The 20,701-nt window shown below is 50.6% G+C and overlaps 8 protein-coding genes across 8 annotated transcripts; 3 read left to right on the forward strand and 5 right to left on the reverse strand.

The window, feature by feature from the left end:
* Positions 1–822: 822 nt before the first annotated feature.
* VFPPC_00375 (C6 zinc finger domain-containing protein) lies at positions 823–3,821 on the reverse strand (the record flags this gene model as incomplete). The annotated part of the gene is made up of 9 exons (XM_018280404.1): positions 823–909; positions 1,032–1,963; positions 2,021–2,125; positions 2,181–2,208; positions 2,268–2,273; positions 2,348–2,375; positions 2,446–3,507; positions 3,645–3,698; positions 3,760–3,821. The coding sequence occupies 9 exons, from the start codon at positions 3,819–3,821 to the stop codon at positions 823–825; spliced, it is 2,364 nt and encodes a 787-aa protein (XP_018148470.1).
* A 549-nt stretch (positions 3,822–4,370) lies between these two features.
* Positions 4,371–6,377, reverse strand: VFPPC_00376 (peptidyl-prolyl cis-trans isomerase cypE; the record flags this gene model as incomplete). The annotated part of the gene is made up of 3 exons (XM_018280405.1): positions 4,371–4,508; positions 4,578–6,238; positions 6,296–6,377. The coding sequence occupies 3 exons, from the start codon at positions 6,375–6,377 to the stop codon at positions 4,371–4,373; spliced, it is 1,881 nt and encodes a 626-aa protein (XP_018148471.1).
* A 722-nt stretch (positions 6,378–7,099) lies between these two features.
* VFPPC_00377 (FAR-17a/AIG1-like protein) lies at positions 7,100–7,871 on the forward strand (the record flags this gene model as incomplete). The annotated part of the gene is made up of 2 exons (XM_022428169.1): positions 7,100–7,629; positions 7,697–7,871. The coding sequence occupies 2 exons, from the start codon at positions 7,100–7,102 to the stop codon at positions 7,869–7,871; spliced, it is 705 nt and encodes a 234-aa protein (XP_022284664.1).
* Positions 7,872–8,095: 224 nt separating this feature from the next.
* On the reverse strand, positions 8,096–9,420 carry VFPPC_00378 (FMN dependent dehydrogenase; the record flags this gene model as incomplete). Its single annotated transcript, XM_018280407.1, has 2 exons — positions 8,096–9,033; positions 9,123–9,420. The coding sequence occupies 2 exons, from the start codon at positions 9,418–9,420 to the stop codon at positions 8,096–8,098; spliced, it is 1,236 nt and encodes a 411-aa protein (XP_018148473.1).
* Positions 9,421–10,226: 806 nt separating this feature from the next.
* Positions 10,227–10,997, forward strand: VFPPC_15118 (DNA replication complex GINS protein sld5; the record flags this gene model as incomplete). The annotated part of the gene is made up of 3 exons (XM_018292871.1): positions 10,227–10,351; positions 10,409–10,589; positions 10,638–10,997. 3 exons carry the CDS (start codon positions 10,227–10,229, stop codon positions 10,995–10,997), a joined length of 666 nt encoding a protein of 221 aa, XP_018148474.1.
* A 318-nt stretch (positions 10,998–11,315) lies between these two features.
* On the reverse strand, positions 11,316–13,064 carry VFPPC_15119 (U3 small nucleolar RNA-associated protein; the record flags this gene model as incomplete). Its single annotated transcript, XM_018292872.1, has 1 exon — positions 11,316–13,064. One exon carries the CDS (start codon positions 13,062–13,064, stop codon positions 11,316–11,318), a length of 1,749 nt encoding a protein of 582 aa, XP_018148475.1.
* A 417-nt stretch (positions 13,065–13,481) lies between these two features.
* Positions 13,482–16,068, reverse strand: VFPPC_00379 (IdgA domain-containing protein; the record flags this gene model as incomplete). The annotated part of the gene is made up of 4 exons (XM_018280408.1): positions 13,482–14,460; positions 14,519–14,797; positions 14,852–15,528; positions 15,589–16,068. 4 exons carry the CDS (start codon positions 16,066–16,068, stop codon positions 13,482–13,484), a joined length of 2,415 nt encoding a protein of 804 aa, XP_018148476.1.
* Positions 16,069–17,449: 1,381 nt separating this feature from the next.
* Positions 17,450–18,643, forward strand: VFPPC_00380 (oxidoreductase,short chain dehydrogenase; the record flags this gene model as incomplete). The annotated part of the gene is made up of 2 exons (XM_018280409.1): positions 17,450–17,843; positions 17,904–18,643. The coding sequence occupies 2 exons, from the start codon at positions 17,450–17,452 to the stop codon at positions 18,641–18,643; spliced, it is 1,134 nt and encodes a 377-aa protein (XP_018148477.1).
* Between the last annotated feature and the right edge of the window lie 2,058 nt (positions 18,644–20,701).

A 20,701-nucleotide genomic window follows, 5' to 3' on the forward strand; every position in this document is an offset into this window, starting at 1 on the left:
CGCACTTCATGCAGATGCAATTGACAACGCATCTGTTCCGTTTGAGCATCAGAGAGAGGTATGACGAGATTTCTGACATAAGACACGATTTACCAGCTGAGCTAATTGTTTTGACTCTCTAGCTATTATACTCCTAGCCTTGACATTCCTATCCCAAAAGATCCATGGCCAAACGACATACACGCAGCCTGCGCCATGTTTGCACCATGAGCCAGCTACAGCCCATGCAAATGTCGATTACTCGCGTCCTCTTCAAACAATAGAAAAAAGTTGATCAGTGAACCGCTAGTCGATCCATTGAACCTCCACCGATGTCCCGCTCATCCAGCAAAACTTGCGTCATTGCCCCCCTGCCGATCCACATGGCGGCCCGCCAAATCTAACATACAAGATTGAACCAGTCGAGTCAAGTCAAGTCGCTGGCAAACTAAATCTATCAGCAAGGCCCGTCCCTGCATTTGACATTGACATCTCTTGTACATTGCGCCCTTGGATGACATGACAGATCCCGTCTGCCGAGATCCATCTCAACGACAGGTACGCTGGCAACAAAACCGGCAGACAAAATGTTAACCACCCCCATACAAGACATTGAAGAGAAAGAGCACAAGTCCGACCAAGACTAAACACCTACCAAAGTGCTCAAGTTTCTGATCTCCCCAGGGCTGCCAGGCATCCCACATATTACCCTTCACAGTAATGATACAAAAGTTGTCCAGCGCAAAAGAACAAGTAAGAAAAAGAAACATGTACAGTTATCATATATGGTGCTCTACAAGATTTCCATTCTAGGTCATATACTATCGTGTCAAATAAACGAGTTCATGCGATAAATTCGTTGCTTATGAGCTCTTCCCAGCTGCTGCCGGTAGTCCAGACTTGCTCAAGGAGTAACCGAGCCGAGCGTATCTACAGGCCTTTGTCAGTATCGCCCTTTTCATCTTGGCCATATGCGTAGGAGGATGAGGCAAACAACTAGACAAAAACAAAAAACAAAAGAAAAAAAGATAGAGAAAAGCGTTCTCACGTACCTGCTTCAAACCACTTCTCTCTGCACCAACTAGTCGACCGACAATTCTGGCTAGATGTCTGTCACCAGGCGCTTCACAGCCTGCTGTAAACATTGGGAATAAGCAGCGCGTTTCAGCAGCTCCTCCAACCCGGATGTGATCCAGACATTTCAGAATCTTTTCCACATGCCCCTGGATATCGGGATCACCCCTATCCTTCCCGAGAACTCTTCGCCGTAGGTGTATCAACCCAGCCCAGTGAAAAGCCTCGTTCATGGCAGCCATTTCCGCTAGATCCGTCATGTAAATATTGCCGGCACACACATGGGCGCACGGCCTAGAAGATTGCCTTAAACTTTCCATCAGCTGCTGCTCTAAAGACAGTGCCTGCTCAGCAATGGCAGAGTTAGGAGTCCAGCCATGTAACAGCCGGCCGTCCAGTCTGAACCGTTCGCCTTGACATTGCTTTGCTAGCTCTGCCACTTGGCCGAGTAGACGAGCGCATTTCACTGATATCCCCATCATACAATCAATTTCGTCCAAGTCTTCAGCACATTTGGATGCCTCTGTCAAAGCAAAGTAGGCTTGTGGCTTGCACGTCAACTCGACCCGTGGTCCTGCCACGAGATTCCCCATGACGTCCATGTACGCCAGCCAGCTCTGGAGAAACCCAAATCCATCTGTGGTAACATCGTCAGAAGTAAGGTCTAAAGGCTTAACGTGAAGACTCCTCGCATGGGCAATATGCTCCCGCCACGAAACGCCGTGGCCAAACGCTCCAGGAGACATAATCTCCAACGCAACGAGAATGACCGCCATAGCCAGCGTAACATCTGATACAGTAGACGAGTTATCCAGTACGGGCTCTCTTAACGCCGGGAAGATCGACTGTGCCCACTCTGCCATACGCATTTGAGGCAGGTCTGTACCCAACAGTTGCGAGCGATGACAGGCTTCGCCACATTAGCCTGCCTGTTCTTATAACAGGAAAGAAGTAAGAAGAACCATACCCGAGTAAGCAAGTATAAGACTCATCAGTGGCCGGCTTTTAAGGGCTAGAACTGCAAGATGCGTTCGAAGCGGATTTGCTCCTGCGTCATGGTATGGTACCAAGACTACATCCGCACCGTCAGTTGTGTGACGTGACAAGGGGAAGGGGCAATCGCCTACCTTGGGACGTATGGTCCAAAAAGTGATGCTTTATGGCGCGGTTAGTGTTACACGACACAATGCAGAGGTTGCCAAGTGGTGGCTTACAAAGTACTAGAGTGCCTCAAAAGGTTAGCTATTGCATTTCCTGAGAGTCACGTTATGCCATGTCTTGCTTGCGGACTCACCACCAGGTTCATATTGCTTTCTTTCAGTCTGTGTGCGAGTTTGCGATTAACTTTTGGCCTCGGAGTGGTGTTTGGGGAGTTTCAGGCGATTCGCTTACATGTCTGGTAATGGCTCGAGAGCCCACGGAATCACTACCGGAACCACGTTCGTATAGTAGGATTGATTTAGGCCACTGATTCCTTTAACCTTCTGTCGAAGCATGGCTTCTTCGCCAAAGTCTACGATCCCATGGGTAGAGTTGTACGCTGCTGGTGAAAGCAGAACTACATTATTGGCATCATCACTTTTGAGCAAATCTTCATCTGCTGCCCCAGTATCGTATCCATAAAGAGCTCCATCTCCGCAAGGATACACATCAGAGTTGCTCAGAGTCTCTTGAAGACCGTGTGCGACAGGTTCTTCCCACAGACATCCAGACTGAGTTGGCGAGTTCTCAGACTCACCGTTACCAGAAACCCACGAATCAGGAGACCCGAGAGACGGAAATTCCGCCCAGCCTGGCCGGTTCATAATGTCATCGCTGTTGGATGAAGGGGCAGGGGTAAGTGGGCCGTCGAATACACTTGGGTACGTGAACCAGGAGGTTGATGAGCCAGTTCCCTGTGTAGATCTGGCACAAGACATCAGTTGAGACTGTCCAATATCCAGCTTCGTGACCTCGGTAAACGACTTGGTTTTCTTGTGGCTCCCGCCACCCAAAGCGGGCGAATTTAGCAGTGAGCTTCTGCGGGTAGAGCTTATCGATGTAGTACCTTGTGAGTTTGCAAGTCGCCTCTTTGCGATACATCCTTCGGATGACTTAGTGCTACTCAGAAGGTGCTGGGACTCATCGATGAAGACCAGAGTCCGGCTACTTGACTTCGTTTTCTTGGCGGTGGCGTTGGTTGTCGTTGCATTGTTGTCACTCACAGCTGCTGGGGCAAGTTGATCTACTTTGCTCTCGTCTGGGACTTCTGAATCGTCTATTTGCTGATTCCACGTTACAGAAGCATCTTGGAATCGGTCACTTTCGGTTGGAAATTCATGGAACCACTGCATCGGCTTGCTGCTGGACGTAGGACTGCTGTGGCCGCCGTCGTCGGCAACGGGTCGTTTAGCGCGACGGCCCTCCCAGTTAAGGCGAACGCTGTAATCACAGACATTGCCGTTTTTAAGACAGCTTTTTGATTAAAAGATTACGTTAGCTTCAGTGTAATACCAAATGTGCTGAGCCAGGAGACTTGAAGAATTCGAGGTGGAAACTAGTCAGACCTCCACGTGCTGAGATGTAGTTCCGCATGCGTCCAAATAACTCACTTTTTGCAGGCGGGATGCTCTTCGCCACATTTAACTTTCCTTGCCTTACACTGCCTGAGATAAAAGTTAATGGTTCCGCGTCTCTTATACAAGAAAACATAGTGTTGATACGTACCAACAACCTTTGCGGCTTCTTCGTTTCGGTTCTGGAGCGCCTGGTTGTTTGTGACGCGGCATGGTTTGATGTGCCTGTCATGCCTGAGGGAAAATTGAACCGGAGAGGGCTCCAGTTGAGAAATATGAGGCAGTTACCACAATAATAGCAAGGTCTGATGATCATCCGCTGACGTATCGAAAAACAGGAACGGCAAGCGCGGCTGGATGACGAATTATGCCTACTGCTATGGCGTGGAGAACGGTGTGATGGGGATTGCTATGCATACCAACCAAGTGACAAGTAAAAGAATACATAGAGCTTCACAAGAACGAGGGCCCGAGAGGGAGTAATAGCTTCATATACGCAATACCCTCAACAAGGCACGGTGATCCAAATAGGGAATACCGATCGGATGGACATGGCGGGCGCACTATGCGTGACCCGCAGTCAGCCGTATGCACGTTTCAAAGTCTCGTCAATTTAGTTTACTTTTTGCCCCTGGGATTTGGGAGATTTTCGATGGATCGAAGGCTGCAGGTCACGATTTGCGTTTGCGGGATCTCGCGATCGGGTCGGTCAATTGAGATGCGCCAAATTGGCAGCGGGACAATGCTTCGTGGTATTTGCTTCTATGTGATATCGATATTGAGTATTTTGATGTCTTCTTCTGGTTTTTCTTTATACGTCCTGACATTCTCGATGTTCTGAATAACGTCGAAGCCCTGAGTGGCTCGTCCAAATATGGTATGTTTGCCATCCAGCCAGGGCTGTCAATTGTCAGTTCAAACTGACAAGGGTCTTAGTCTGGGGTGGTGGAGGGTAGCGTGACCACTTACCGTCTTCTCTGTAGTGATGAAGAATTGGCTTCCATTAGTGTTGGGCCCGGCATTTGCCATGCTCACAGTAAAAGGCTTGTCGTGTTTTAGGCTGCTAAATTCGTCCTCAAACTCCTTGCCCCAAATACTTTCGCCGCCCGTGCCGTCGCCTAGTGGATCGCCACCCTGGATCATGAATTTCTTGATCACTCGGTGAAATATTGTGTTGTTGTAATAGCCGTTCTTCGCGTGGGTGACGAAATTTTCGACCGTCTTCGGTGCCGCATCAGGAAAGAGGCGTATGTGGATGTCACCATAATTGGTATGGAGGACTGCAGCACTCCCTGTCGCCGTGGCCTTAGCATTGCCCTCCTTCTTGTTCCCCAACATGGTTGGTCGCTCATTTTGAATGTCTCGGCTGGCTTTTGTTATATCCTGTTCGTTGGTGAACATGTAGAAGCGAACCTTCCCGACCCCGGTGGCGACGAGGATCGGGTCTCGGGCCTCCGCTTCCTGCAGCAGAGGGTTGCTTGACGCCCCCATCTCGACCGAAACAATGCCCTTCTTTTGCGGCTGACCCTGGTACATGCCGAGGTTGACAGCTCGAAAGTTTTCATCCTTGCCATACACTTTGACGACCTGGTTCGTGTACGTGTTCAGGACCTTGATGCCCAGCATAGACCCATACACAATGAAGTTGCCCGATTCGTCAAATATAATGTTGGACTTGTGTCTTAGCGTTTGTGAGTCCACTTCTCGCTCTTGCGCGAGTCTTCGGCCAAATTCAACAGTGTCTAATTTTTGAGACGCTGACCCAACTTGCTGCATTTCTTCAATAGCCTGTAGAGATTCATCGTAGGTGCGTTGAAGCTTGCCGGAGCCGAAGTCGAATATGCGTATCTTGCGATCTGGGAACGACAGTGTCGCAAAGGTGTTGCCGTTTGGCGAAATCGTGAGACAGGTTGGGACTGATTTCCATTTTTTAAATTCGAACAAGTTTGTTGCACTCTTGTATTCGAACACATTGTCTGGCTTTTCGTAGTTCCCACTCGGCCGCCAATATTCAATCATGCCGTTCTCGTCAGCTGATACGACGCAGTCAAAGGCATCGTTGAACGTCATCAAGTGGACTGGGCTTCGGTGTAGACCCTTGATTGTATGTATGGGCTGATCGTTCTCGCCACGGCCGTCGTAAACGTGAATTAAAGGCTTTGCTTCCTCTGTGATCGCCAGGAGAGGGAAAGATGCGCCTTTCTGATGCACCCAGCAGACACATTTGGGCACGTAGCTCAGTGACAGCATAGCCAACAGGTCAAAGGTAACAACGTCAAAGATTTTGACCGTCTCATCAGCACCAGCGGTTGCAAAGCTCCGGCCGTCCTTGCTCACCGACACAGATTTGATTTCGCCATTGTGCGCCTTGAATTCCTTGACAAACTCAATGCCTTGGCCGATCTTCTTCCAAAATTTCACCACGCCATCAATGGAAGCGGTAATGAGAAATTCGGTCAACGGTGTCCATGTGACGAAGAGCAACTGCTCCTTATGCATCAGCGACTTGGAATATCGAGCAGAGATCGGCAGGGCGGAGATGTAAAGCTTCTCGTAAGGTAGGACGCGACGCTTCTTCTTGGGCGCTTCGGATGGGAGCTGAGGCCCCATGTCATCGTCCGACGAGGAGTCTGTGACAGCGATTAGCTACACGATTGAGGTTCCCAGCGGTCAGCAAACCGGCTCACCAGATCCATCTGCTTCAGCGAAGTCTGCATGGCTGCGCTTTTGGGAGCGATTATCATCGTCGGCAGCGGTGGAATCGGGCATTTCCACTTCGCAACAGCTTTGCAAAAGGGAAGAGATAAGGGAGAGAGTGGGCGGTGACGGGTTTCGCGGTGTAGATAAGTTCAATGCCGGGGTTGATTGCTGCACATGCATGTAATATCCTGGAGGCAACCAAACCTGCCCATACATGGATGGATAAATTTCAGCCTTGCGCTTGCACCTGCCTCGATAAGAGCTCTTGCCAAATGCACAACGCTGTGGGGGCCAACCCCACCAAGGAACATGCACAAAGTGAGTGCTGGTTGGTGGCAAGCCATGCTGTCCGGACTTGAGACCGGGCAGTAGAGATACCTACCTGGAGGTACCAAGCTTGACTGGCCACTGCCCAAACATTTGCAATGAGGCGCCTTTTGACTTTTGGCTTTTCATTGACGTGGTGACCATTTACAATATATTATTTATTACCATATTATTTAACTACATTTATTCTTATTTGATATTTCCAGAATTGTGGCCAATTTAGAACAAACAGCTTTACACTTCCTATCACCGCCCTGGGTCGTTATGGTGCTATTAGTCGGGTTTGTTCCGTCACCCAAGAACTGGGTTCAGCAACCTCGGAAAGCATCCGCACCAGCGTACTACATCATCAAACCCCGAGTCCTCGGCATGTTTGTCTCGTGCTCACGCCTCATCTTTCATCAGTACATGTCTCTCTTTTGAATTCAACTCAGTAGCATCGTTCCATTTCAACTAAAGCAACCATGGGTCGGCATCACCTTCAGCGTTTCGCATCCCCATCACCCTCCCTTTCCCTACTCATCCACCTTGCTGGCGTCGCGTCTCTAGGCAAAAGCTTCCACTTCCTTTTGAGCTGGGACACTCCCTTGGCCGAGTCGCACGGATGGTATTTCCAGTTTCTGACCATTATTGGTCTGGCACTCTCGCTGTCAGTATTCGCACTGGCTTCCGTTGCTGACATAACGGGGAATACGGCATTGTTCGAGCTTAAGAATCTGATTTCAATTGTTGCTACGCCCCTTGAGGTCCTCATTTCGACGCTGTATTGGGGAATCTGTGCCATCGACACATCTCTTATAGTTCAGCCTGGGTTTGAACTGTCCACCTGGGTCGATATTGGATTTCACCTGGCGCCTGCTGTTTTGTTGACGCTGGACCTGGTTTTGTTTAGTCCGCCGTGGACAATCTCTGGGTACGGCATGATGTCATTGAGCACTGCATTTGCATTTTCGTACTGGTACTGGGTTGAGGTGTGCTTTAGCAAGAACGGCTGGTAAGAACGCGACAATCAAAGTTTTACGTCATTTCATGCAGGACTTGGACGCTGACCAACTCCCCAGGTACCCATATCCTATGTTCGAGCTGCTCACCACTGGCCAGCGGGCGTTGCTCTTCACTGTCTCTGCTGGACTTGTGACGGTTTTCTCAAGCATCTTGAAATGGGTCTACGGCGTGGTTAATGGAAATGAACAGGCTCGACGAGAGGCTCACAAGCCTCTGAAGAAGGTTCAGTGAAAAGGACCTTTACCAGCGTACGGTGTCCAAGGTGCTATGTGCTTTGGTATAAGGGCTTGGCAACACCAACGATGAATTCAAAGCGAGCATAAGATATGTGTATAATCGTACTTTTTTTGGGGGCAATATGCTTGCATACCAGTTGGATAGATTCTGTACATACACTGTGAACTCTTAGATATCTACCTATTTACATATTTACTGCATCATGCCCCTCAGCCAACTCACAAGTTGGCTTTGACATCACCAGGATAAGAAACCTTCTTCAACAACGACCTCTTAATATCTCCAATAGTTTTCGCCCCCGAAAAGCCCATGGTGAGATCAAAATCCGCCAAAATACCAGCAATAACCGCCTCTGCACCCGCAGCACCATCAATCCCCAGCCCATACACCACCGGCCTCCCCAAAAACACCCCCTTCGCACCCAGCGCAACAGCCTTGAGCACATCCGCGCCCGTCCGAATCCCCGAGTCAATCATAACCGTAATCTTGTCGCCCACAGCGTCCGCAATATCCGGCAGAACATCCAACGATCCCACCGCGCCATCCAGCTGTCTGCCCCCATGCGTACTGACAATCACCCCGTCCATGCCATGTTGCACAGCCAACTTGGCGTCCTCGACGCTCAACACGCCCTTCAAAACAATGGGTCCGTCCCAGTACTTCTTCAGAATCTTCAAATCTTCCCAGCTGCGACTTACGCCGGGAAACACCTCGCTGCACCAGTACATGCCCGCCTGCACCTTGCTCTCCTCGGGGGTCTCGCCATCCGTGCGCTCAGCAAACTTTCGACGGAAGACGGGGTCGTTGAAGCCCACCTCGTCGCCTTCTCCGACGATGAAGGGCACAGACGCCGGGTCCAGATCGTAGGGCCTCCATGCGAGCGTCCAGGTGTCGAGGGTGACGACGAGGACTTTGAAGCCGTTGGTCTTGGCGCGGCTGAGGATGGAGGCGGTGATTTCTTCGTCGAGCGGCCAGTAGAGCTGGAACCATTTGGGGCCCTGGGGTACCTTTTCGACGAGTTCCTCGATGTTTGTGGAGGCTGCTGTGCTGAGGGTGAATGGGACGCGGAGGTTGGCGCAGGCGGTTGCTGTTCCGATTTCTTTGTCGTCGTGGTACCATGACTGGACTCCAATGGGGGCCATGAGGACGGGTGTATCTGAGATGTTTAGCTGCGGCTACATATTTGAGGTCTCATGAGGGAAATTTAATAGAGAGTGTATTAATGAAATGAAATGATTTACGTACCGTATCTCTCGCCAAACAGAGTAGTACTCAGGTCTCGAGGTGTGGTAGGCGTCAACACTCTGGGCACAATCTTCCATTGCCGAAAGGCCAATCTATCAGCATCCATTGTGGAAGCTTCTCCGGCGCCACCTTTGATGTATTCCCACCCCTTCTTGGGCATGATCTTTTTGGCTTGCTCCTCGAGGCTGTTGGGATTGGTGGTTACCACGGGTGGCGTGCCCAGCAGGATGCCCTTCTCCAGGATGGACTTGAGGTACTGGGCGTAAGGGACGGGTTCATCATCGCCATTTCCAGACATTTTGTGATATATTTTGTATTACTCCCGTTGACTGCTTTTGTGTATTTTGTCATGCAATCGTCTGCTAAATCGGCGTGAGAGGAGGAGATGTGAGAATGGTGAAGTAGCTGTTTACCAGGTTCGGTGTTTTAAACCTCGGCACAAACGGACTTCAACCCAAGTCCGGGGTATCAATAAGTCGACAAGGTTGCTCGATGAGATTCCACATTTTCGCACACAGTGCCATGGTAGTGCTTCTGCTATATGATATAATTTGAGTAAAGACTTGCAAACTTGCCTCGTCTTCAATTATTGCGGTCACATCAACTCCCCGTTCCCATTGAAAGGGAAGAAGCAAGGTACAGGCCATGCCACTGGACCTCCATACCATGTCTTCATTCAGGTCTCTGATGTGGGGAGCCTCGACTCGACCCCAGGCAGTCTCCCCACTTGACAGAACATTTGAACCACATGAAAGCGTTGACAGCAGCTCATGGATTTCCGCAAATAGTGAATATATTCAAATAAAACCTCAAATTGAAACTTCAATGGTAATAGTAAAGCATTGGATGCGATTGCCACTTATTATACCCCTTTACTCTCCGTTCATCCCACCAATACCACCCATGCCAGCCATTCTCCATACAATCCATTGATGTCCAAACCACCAACTGCCCCTCCACCCTCAAAAGCTCACGACAACCAGACTCCTTCACCCCACCATCAAAAAATCTCACAAAACCACAACCCACTCCAGACAATCGACTCACTCAATTCCCCTATATAAACCCACATGCCATAGCAGTATAAACTTCCTCACAAACACCATGGATATCGACGATATCCTCCGCGAAGTCGACCCCACCTCACACTCCATCCATCCCAGCACACGCGATCTTCAACTCCTGACGCGTCGATGGGTAGCAGAACGCTCAGCCCCCGAACTACTAGAGTAAATCCATCCCCAGCCCCCTCTACAACAATATCCTCACCATTCTAACCAGAGTAGCTGGCCATCAGACGGATTCCTAGAACGCATCAATGACCGCATCAAGGCGCAGATCGAAAAAGTGGAAGACATGACAGGCGACATGGACCCCAAAACCAACTTTGCCCTCATTGTAATACAAACCGAACTGGAGCGGTATAAATTCCTCGTCAGAAGTTATCTACGAGTGCGAATGTCAAAGGTACTTACATCACTCAATTTTCAATGACACACAAAGCTGACCAGACAGATTGACAAACACACGCTGCACTACTTATCTACACAAGAGCTACGGGACAGACTGTCGCCCACGGAACTAGCCTACGCAACGAGACACCAGGCCCTGCTGCATAATCACTACTTGTCGTCGTTTTTGGGCAGTTTCCCCCAGCAGCTGCAGAACTTGAATGACACGGCGGGGAATATCAGCATGGTGGATGCGCCTGATTTGGATACGGCGGTGTTTATTCGCATGTTGGCGGGTAGGGATGTTCATGGGGATGGGACGGATGCGGATGTTACGTTGGCGGCGGAGGAGGGCGATGTCTTGATTTTGAGGTGGTCGAGTGCGAAGGCTCTCGTGGAAGACGGGGATGCGGAACTTGTGTGAGATGGGGTGACGAAACGTGTTGAAAGAAGGGAGATACTGCCTCGGAAATTTGGAGGCGTACTTTGAAGGACTTGATCTCAAAAGCATAAAGAGGGTGCTGTACGCTACGCTGGCTGTACGACAGAACTGCGTTTGGCCGAGTTCCAGGATTCATGGCCGCCAGGACGATACGGATTCAGCGGCATGGGGTGCAAGTGGCATTAGACGATACGATTGAACGCAATAGACGGCAAATGAATCATCTTGGACAAAATCGCCCTGGGCAACGCAACTCAAAGCACACATCATATGACAGAAATATACCAGTTCAATTCAGCCCTAACTCCTAATATGCCATAGTCTAATCTTTCCAGAGTCATTGCCCACAGCCAACAAATCGCTCTCCCTTCCAAACGCCACGCAGGTTATACGCCCCAGCGGCGTCTGCTCGGTTGGCCAATTTCGATATATCGTGCAGCTCGGCAGATGCACTAGCCTCAACGCATCCTTCTTCTCTCGACTGCCAAAAGCAAGCAGCTGGCCGTCTGGGGAGAATGTCAACACAGTAACAGGCGTGATGAGCTGCTCAAAGGTTCTGGTTGGTGTTGGCCGTTCCTTGACGACGAGTTCGTCACCCGTTTGCGACGCAATAAGCACGCTTCTGTCGTAGATGTTTGTGATGCCGCTGTTGGAACCGACGGCTACCCACCGGTCCTCTCCCAGGGCGGCAGGACCGCCATGGCCACCAAGACCGATGACAATGCCGCCCACGCAACCGTCGTCGTACCAAAGCCCGACGAAGGATTTCGTATCCATGCTGTATTCGCCAACTTGACCGTCTCGGCCGAGAATCGTCATGCCATTGCCTGTGCTCCACCATGCAAAGTCCGCAATGCCGTGGCGACTGGAAAGTCTCGCCGCTGCTATCCATTGCATAGATGCTACGCTGAGAATGTTGATGATACCGCCCCCTTTTCTTGTCGATGCGATAATGGCCATGTATCTGCCGCACGGACTAAGCTTGAAGCGCTCCATGGTCTTGTGCTCCAAGCGGTGGCCAGTGATTTGCGTCGTCTTTTGGACAATGCCAGACGGGAGGTCCCAGTGGTGAAAGTATTTTCTGCGACCACCAAAGAAGATCTTGTCTCCTTGCGGGTACAGGAACTCGGCTCTTCGCACGTCCACTTGCTTAGCTTGGACTGATGTGAGTTGAGGGTTTGGTGTGGGCTGAGCTTCCGGCGCGATATGGTGCAGGTATAAGATGGATGCTGTGCTGGCAGATAAGAGGACGGGATATTCCGGGTGGAACGACAGGCATTCGACTGATGATTTGTGTTTGTCAGAAATGTCTCTTGTTCTTTGAATGTCGATAACTTCTGGCCGGAGCCTGCGCTTCTTCGAGCTTCCCAATCCCGCCAATTGTTTGACGTCTCGCAAGAATTCCTCCAAAGGCTGTGCAGAAACGTCTGAGTCCGAGTCGCCGTCTGAGTCACTCGACGAGCGTGAAGCTGCCGAAGAGCGTCGCCGCCTCTTAGATGGTCGCCCGTCCGTCTGCTTTGACCACGCTGGCGCAGGGTTTAGCCGCAAGAATTGTTGGCGCAGTCGTCTGGAGTATTCCGAGCCGGTGACAAGGTCGTCTGCCTCGGTCATCCGCAGCTTTCGTAACCTGTTGGTTCCAGCCAAAGAAACAACCAATCTATCGTCATCGCTGTCTTCCCATGCCGGTGCGTCGCCCTGTTCCGCCTTTGGTGCAGTTACCAACGACTTGGACGCACCGCTTGCGCCAGTATCCAGCACGAACAGGTCCGCGTCGTCTACGTCTTCTAGACCGCCCGCACCAGCGTCGCCCATCTGAAAATCTGTGTCCGCATCATTTTCGTCGTCGAGAATGCCGTTCTTGAAGAGGTTTTCTCGAAACCCAGCCTTGTTTCCCAGTACCAGTCGCTCAAGCTCTTCTTCGTCGGAATCTTTGTCGAAAATTGCAACAGTCTTCTTGGCTGAGGGCAAATTGTCAGACCCGGCATCCGAAGAGAGCTCACTTTCGGAGCTCTCTTGATCTGAAGCCCATTCATCCGCCTTGTTCGCCATTTTTGCTGTGATGTGTATGGCGGTGGGTGATAACGTAGTTGCCAGTGCTAGCAAAATTTGGCGTGGGATGGAATTTTTTTGACTGCAAGTCTTCAGCCTTGTAACCCGAGTCCCACCAAAATATGGGGCCACCTACCAGATAGCCAATGGAGACTAACTACCCCGCGAGGCTGAAGGTTGCTGAAAAGCTCCAAGCCACAACATCCTCAATACTTTCAACCTCACAGAATATGCTGTTACATTCGCTAAGTACTAGGTATGCTAACGTGTTAGCGTATTCTAACAGACTGCTTCTTAGAAGGCATAGAAGATAAAATATAACTTCTAATTTGTAGAGGCTGCCGGATGCAAAACTTCCTGAAAATATCCTGCCCTTCTTATCACCAACACACCAATTCTCCTTCAATACCACGCAGGTCATCTGAATGAAATCGCCTTCGTGATTTTATCCTCCAAAACCCCCAATTTCGGGCTTACTGATTGCGTGCTCTTCAATGTCAACACCGCTCCCTTCTGAGCCACGTCAATCAGCTTTTCCACACTGCCACCCCGCGCTAATCCCGAAACCAAAACACCCAAAAACGTGTCTCCAACACCATTCACTGACACAATGTTGTCAACTTTCTCTGCAGGCGGAAATAGCCGCATGTAGATTCCTCCCACTGTAGGATGATTTGGCGGCGCCCTTGCCAAAATGTATTCTTCCGCGTCTCTGTCTCGAAGACGGGGATCATCGCGGCCGAGGATTGTCGTCAACAAGACGCCATTTGAGCCAAGTTTTGTAAGTAAAGTAGGTATATATGGTAGCAGATTTACACACTGCACGGGGACTCCAGCATCCGTCAACTTTGCCGATGTAAGTCGTACGAATCGCTCTCGTGCTCCCCTCATGCCGAACGCATCGATGACCTCGAACCATTCTGGGGAGTCGAGATATCCATTTTCTTTGGCTACTTCGTACATGGCTGCCAGTTCATAAGTGTTGGGGGACGCCATGTCGACGCTGGCGTGTGGAAAGATGTCAAGTTTGGGTATGCCACTTTGTGGAGTGAAGAGTCCCTTCGACTTGGCAACTGATACCGGCTCGAACGCAACCTTGGTATTGTGATTTTTTCCAATGTGTATCCATTCTCTGATGCTCGTGGCGCTCCAGTTGCCGTCAACAACAAGCCACTTCGGTGATGTTGCTTTCAAGACTGAACGCCATTCATCTGGGAAAGAGTGTTGAGTGAAAATGTCCATATCGGCCATGGCCATGACCAGATTTCGGTTTGCGTCATTAACGGCTACGTATTGTGCCGTTCTGCTGCCAGGGTATTCTGCGCTGTTTAGCTTTTGAACATATCTGGTATCCAGACCAGATTGTTGTAGTGAAGACAGGACTGTCGAGCCGGCTCTACGAGTTCCCATTAGAGTTCGTTGCCTTGAAGACGACCATGAATTATTGTACTCACATATCATCGCCCACCATGCTACAGAAGCTTACTTTGGTGTGGCTGCTTGCCAAATGGGCAGCCAAGGCTACATTATGGCCAACGCCACCAATGGATTGGGTGATGGAGGCAGGATTGGAAGTATGTTGCTGTGGTGAAGCGTCTCCAGACTTGGAGCTGGCATAGTCACAGCTTAGATCGACAGCTACGCCGCCGGCGACCAGGACATCGGACTTGCTGCTAGTTGAATTTTGTGTTTTATTAGATGCAGGCTTCGAAGGAGGCATAAATCTATTATCACTATCTACAATTAGAACCATGTCTTCCCCGAAGTCAGCCACAAATTCTACTTACGAACTTGCTGCTGGCCGAGGCTCGCTAGCCAGCAAACGAGACAACTCGATGGCAACATTTGTGGCTCGGGTAATGTTTGCTGTAGCTAAGTTTTTGTTCGCGGAAACAACTTTATCACCACACAGTTCCCTGAGCCTCTGTAAAATATATGGCGTGTTCGCATTTCCGGTAAACCCCTTCTCATTGGCCTCCGACACAGCCGTCTCGATTGCTGCGTGCATCTCATCTGAGGGCACAGCAAACCTTTCTGGAATAGGATTAGCAAACATGAGACCCGATTCGATTCCAAGGCGCTCTTGGGCCAGAATCATTGCCGCCGCTTCCTTTTCGGTATTGACGACAGACGGGCTCTTGACGCCGCTGTCTCTCGCCCAGAAAGCTGGGAAGTCGATTTTGCCCTCCCGGCCGTCTGCAAAGGTGGAAACAACACATCCCTGGGTTTCAAGGTATTCCAAAGTTCGGGGAATATCCAAGAATCCCTTGCAGCCGCTGCTAATGACAGCAACACGAGTTCGTCCCAGCTCAGTGAGATCCGCGGACACATCCATGGAATTTTCACCGCCCCTGTGAACTCCGCCAAGGCCACCAGTGCCAAATACTCTGATGCCAGCTAGCTTTGCCAATAACATGGTTCCCGAGATAGTCGTGCCGCCGTTCATTCTGGTGCCGGCAACGCCCTGGACGACAAGTTAGGAAAACGCAAACGCAAGCAAAGCAAGGTGGTATGCATCACTGACCATGCCGACCAGATATGAGATATCCCGACGTGAAACCTTGGAAGCCTTCCCACTTTCAACCATTCGGATCATTTCCTGTCCCGTGACACCTACAGTTGGCACACCGTCCACAATTGCAATAATTGCAGGTATGCCACCAAGACTCCGGACAAGGTCTTCATGCTCAAGGGGAAGATCTTTCGATAAAGCCCCGTGAGTGTAAATGGTAGATTCCAGCGCCACAAGAGGCTTATTTTTGGCCACAGCGTCGGCAACTTCATCTGAGATGCGAAGCCAATCTGTCAAGGCCGGCAGGCCATTTGATGAAGAGCTACTTGTGAAACCCCGTCTACCCCTGGCGTCCGCGACACCGTTGAATCTCCCAGAACGTGTGGCATGAGAACAGACAGGCTTTGATAGATGAGCTGGGCTCGTCTGATTCAGCCTGTGCTTACATAGGCCCATCGTCGGCCGGGCAGCCCGCATCAGTGTACTCGCCATGATCAGAACCAACCTTACGGGCTGTTGTTGGCAGAAGGGCGAGGTTGAATCAAGAGGGGGTCGGTGCAGCTACTTGAAGTTTCAATATAGCTCCACCACCAGAACTGGACGGCTTGTTTGGCAACAATAGATGTCAAATGCGGGGAAGGATGAATTGGAATTGAAGGTGAAGCAAATTTATATGGCCATGACGGGTCTGGTGAAGCTCAAGGTGGAGCTTGAAGGTCCGCAGGTCAAGTCGGCGTCGTTGTCGTTGTCGGAGGCGACCGTTAGCGTGGTTCTGGCAGCTGCACTGCGGTCACCGAGCTCCACCGCTGACATGGACCAGACTGCAGGTGGACATGACCAGCTCAACTTGGCATCCATGAAGCATTTTGCTCTTCATGTGAGGTCGAGCAGCTGGGCTAGTAATTGACATCATCAATTGCATCTAAAGGTGGTTCAAGTGTGGCATCTGTCTAAGCCCGCAAGTAATCTCATATAGTACAGCGCATCATTATACGCCACAATATGCATATCACACGCGCTAGCGTCCATGTCGCGCACAATGGCAAAGGCTGATGAGTTCCCACGCAACGTCCTAGATGCTCAATGATTATGAGACATGGAGGGACGTGGCTTCGTTGCCTTTGAAGTAGCAGACCAGACTTGACACCGCTGACCTTGGCTTATGAGCTCAATGTTCCCAGATGTTCGGTTCCAGTTCCCCAGGGCACGCGTCACCTCCGCATCAAATTCAAGTTTGCATTGTCAATGTCCCGAATGGCCCTGTTGATGCTGCCCCTATTCCGGAGCCGAGTCAATGCTCTGGAGCACATTACCTCCCGTTTACTCAACTTTGCGCTCGGGGTTCTATTGTATGCACCAGCCTAAGATAGATATCCAGATATTTTGATATTTTGTTATTATCATTTTATGATGTTTTGCAAGTCTCTTTGGCTCCATGTCAGGTTGCCCACACTCACTGTCTTCCAGACTGGTTCGGTAGAGTGCGGCGTTGACTTCCCACTTCCCCGCACAGCTCTCTGCCAGAAACGGTAAGGACCTCGGCTCCATGTACAAGGTAAGAGCTACCGCACCACCGGCTGCAAGCACTTCTTGTGAAGATGCACAGTCCGGAGATTGATGTGGTGTGAAGCAATCACTAGTTCGCCCATGGCCACCCCTTAATAAAGAGCTTGCCTGCGCTCTGCCTACTTGAACCTCGCACCAGCACTCATCATTGTTCCATCAGCAACCCCATTGCCTCGAAAAGCTGGTCTCCTTGAAAGAATACTTCAAGTGCGACTGCACCAATTGGTTGCTCCGTCTCGGCCCCTGGCCGGAACTTTAATTCAACCACATATCGCGACGAAACCGTGATTTTCCTCATAACCTCACCATGCCGATGCACCAGGGCTTCCTCCCCCGCGAAGGCTTTTGCCTCGATGTCGTCCTCAAAGTTTTCCGTAGAACTGCCGGCAACCCGGCTCTCCTCCTTCCACTGGTTCTCCTGGCAAGGTTCTCCAAGAGAGGACAAGACTGGGCCATCTTGCATCCAAAAGCCGCCCGCCGACTGAGAATTTTATTCTATTTTGCCGTGATTCGGCGACTGAGTGCCTGGTACTCAGATAAGATGCGTAATAATTGGGTCGATGACAAGTATGTCTGGTCAAGGGAGATTGTGCTAGTTACTGGTGGCGCTGCTGGCATTGGAGCAAGCATGGTGCGATTCTTTGCCGAGAAGGGAATTACTGTCGTGGTACTGGATGTCCAGCCCATGACTATCAAGACCAGTATGTTGCGACCAAGCATGTTTTTGCCTAGTACCACGAATATGACTAACATTCAAGTAGCTTCAAGAGTGCACTACTATCAATGCGATTTACGATCGCCCGATGCCGTGATTGCGACAGCTGACCGAATTCGAGCTGAAGTCGGCCATCCTTCGGTCCTTATTCACAATGCCGGTGTTGCTAGAGGCAAAACTATTATGGACTCTGAGCCAGCAGACGTCCGATTCACATTCGACGTCAACACTTTGTGTCACTACTGGGTCACAAAAGCCTTCTTGCCAAACATGATTTCGCGAAACCACGGCATGATTGCGACCGTCTCTTCTATTGCCGCATGGACTGCACTTCCCGACATGGTGGACTACGGTGCGTCCAAGGCTGCCGCCCTAGCGTTCCACGAAGGTCTCTCTGGGGAGCTCAAATTCCGCTACAACGCACCCAAGGTACGAACTATCACGGTTCATCCCGGACATACGCAAACTGCATTGTTTGCCGGGTTCAACCAGGGTAGCTCATTTGCACTTCCCATGCTACACCCCGACTCCATTGCCGAGGCTGTGGTGAAGCAGGTCCTTACCGGGCGCAGCGGAACGGTCGTTCTGCCCGAGACTGGCTCCATGCTGTCGTGGCTCCGAGCGCTACCCGACTGGCACGGCATTCGTGTAAGATCCAAGGCTCAGGGGAGCATGAAAAACTGGTCGGGGAGACAGGTGGTGCAGGATGTTGGTGCTCTGTACCAACGTGCAGACAGCCAACACACTGAACCGAGTGAGAGCACTGTACTAGTATCGGAAGAGTAGGGAGCCAAAAGCATGAGCCAAGTTGGAAAGTTAATATGATGCATTCGGGTTGGTTTTGAGTGCGGTGTTCGTTTTTCAGTCTGGGACCTGGTGTGCGAGATCTAGATAGGTATGTTTGTGGAGAGTCGATCTTGTGCGTCTGGCTGTACGGCTTTACTCAACTGCGTATCTCTGGGTAGTCTCCCACTTGGCAGGAGATATTGGATGATGCTATGTACTGGAGAGCCAAACTCATCCCCACACGGAGGTTTAACCGAGTAACGAGCTAGTAACATGCACCTCGTACGATTCATGTGTAATATCAGGCTGTTTCTTCAATATAATTACAACAGTTTCTCTACCCCGGATATATTTACTCTGCGTTACTCCGTACGGAATATGGCAACATCTATATTCGGAGCATGTTCGGAGCCAACGCTTTCAAATTCAAATGTGCGGTCCGCCATAGTCCAGACCGTTGAGGTGCTTGTGGTCCGATGCATTACGTCACAATTCTTTACCCTGTCCTCGTCTTGTACGATCTCTTTGCTGGCAAATACCAAGGACTACTTTCTGGGGCAGGGTCTGGAACCCGTAACTGACAAATTGAGCTCGTCAGACAGCTGGAGCTGAAAGCCAGGTCCCAGATCCTACCCACCAACGGTCAACTCAGTACGAGAGGGATACCTATTGGTACGATTGCAAAATGCGAGAGCAAGGGGCACCATGGGCAGGAGGCGGGGGCTTTGTGAATGCAAAGGGCTTGCTCTTGCGGCTCTGCTGCAGTGTATATGTGAGATTTGTGGATCAATGACTTCGATTGATGCTGAGAAGGAAGAAGACGGCATGACAATGTTGAACTTTGAAACGTTTTTCTTCATGCAAAGATGTACTTTGGGAACTAATTGGTGGCAGATTGTTTTGGATATGAGTGTGCAGGAGTATTGTGTTCCTAGGTAGATACTTACCTAGGTAGGTGTGCGGCACATGAAACGAATCTCACCGTAGCACGGGTAGAAGAAGCTTCGAAGAAGCCACCTGGGACTTGACTAGTGAGTCTATATGACGGTATGCGTCCGACTCCATACTGTACACACCTAGACTCCTGGGTAGTAGATAAGGTTGTGAACGTCCGTGAGAGGTGTTTCTCGGATGTCAGATGACAGGAAGCCCCATGGGCAATGTTGAATATGATATTTGACAGCTCCATACGGGGAGGGTTGGGGAATACGGGGACTCGTGGGCATCAAATTGGTTGATTACCTAGGTATTCAGGGTGTTCGGACTTTGATGTCTGGTCTTTCACGTCGCACAACAAGAGATGCACCAGACTTGCAATCTTCGGAATCCAGTGGCACCACTTTAGTCTAGCACGATTGCTCCGATTTCTGGTGGCCAATCAAGGACGAGGCTTGCGCAAGCTTCCGCCCAATGGAGCAAGACGGGGGATTGGGAGGATCGAACTTGGGGCAGGGCAAAACGGGCACAGACTGGCGACTTGATGACAGTCGAGGCAATTGGCCATGGACCTGAAATGCATGTGGTCACCAAACATTGACATGGAACCAGTCGATCATACTGACCAGACCGCATCATGCTCCGTGCCTTCCCTGCGTTTGCGTGGATGGCATCTGGCATCTGGCACTTGTTTGCTCCTTCCGCTTGCTCTGGCTTGGAGACCAGTTGACTGACATCTGGCTCAGGCTCAGACTCAGACTCAGACCACTCACAGCTCAGCATGTCGAACCCTTGGCGCTAGCGGCGGGAGCCCCACCGACTTTGTCCGCCAGATCAGCCCATTTTTGCTTCATAAATTCCTCAACCTCACTCAGCACGCCATCTGGTCATGCCACTTTTTGCTGCAAACCTGGTGCCAGATCATGTCCGCTCACTCCGCTCTTTTCAGCCTCAGCGCTGTGGCCCATAATGTCTCTCATCTCCGACGAGGGGTTTGACTTTTTTTTTCTCGCATCGACTTGGATGTGTCAAGTGGTCAAGTCTGGTCTGTTGCTGCTGGCCGAATCTTGCCGCATTCGCCTGCTTCCGCGACTCGCGGGGGTCTGACCGATGGGCCGTTTG

This window comes from Pochonia chlamydosporia, chromosome 1 (genome assembly GCF_001653235.2).
Source record: "Pochonia chlamydosporia 170 chromosome 1, whole genome shotgun sequence".
NCBI lineage: Eukaryota > Fungi > Ascomycota > Sordariomycetes > Hypocreales > Clavicipitaceae > Pochonia > Pochonia chlamydosporia.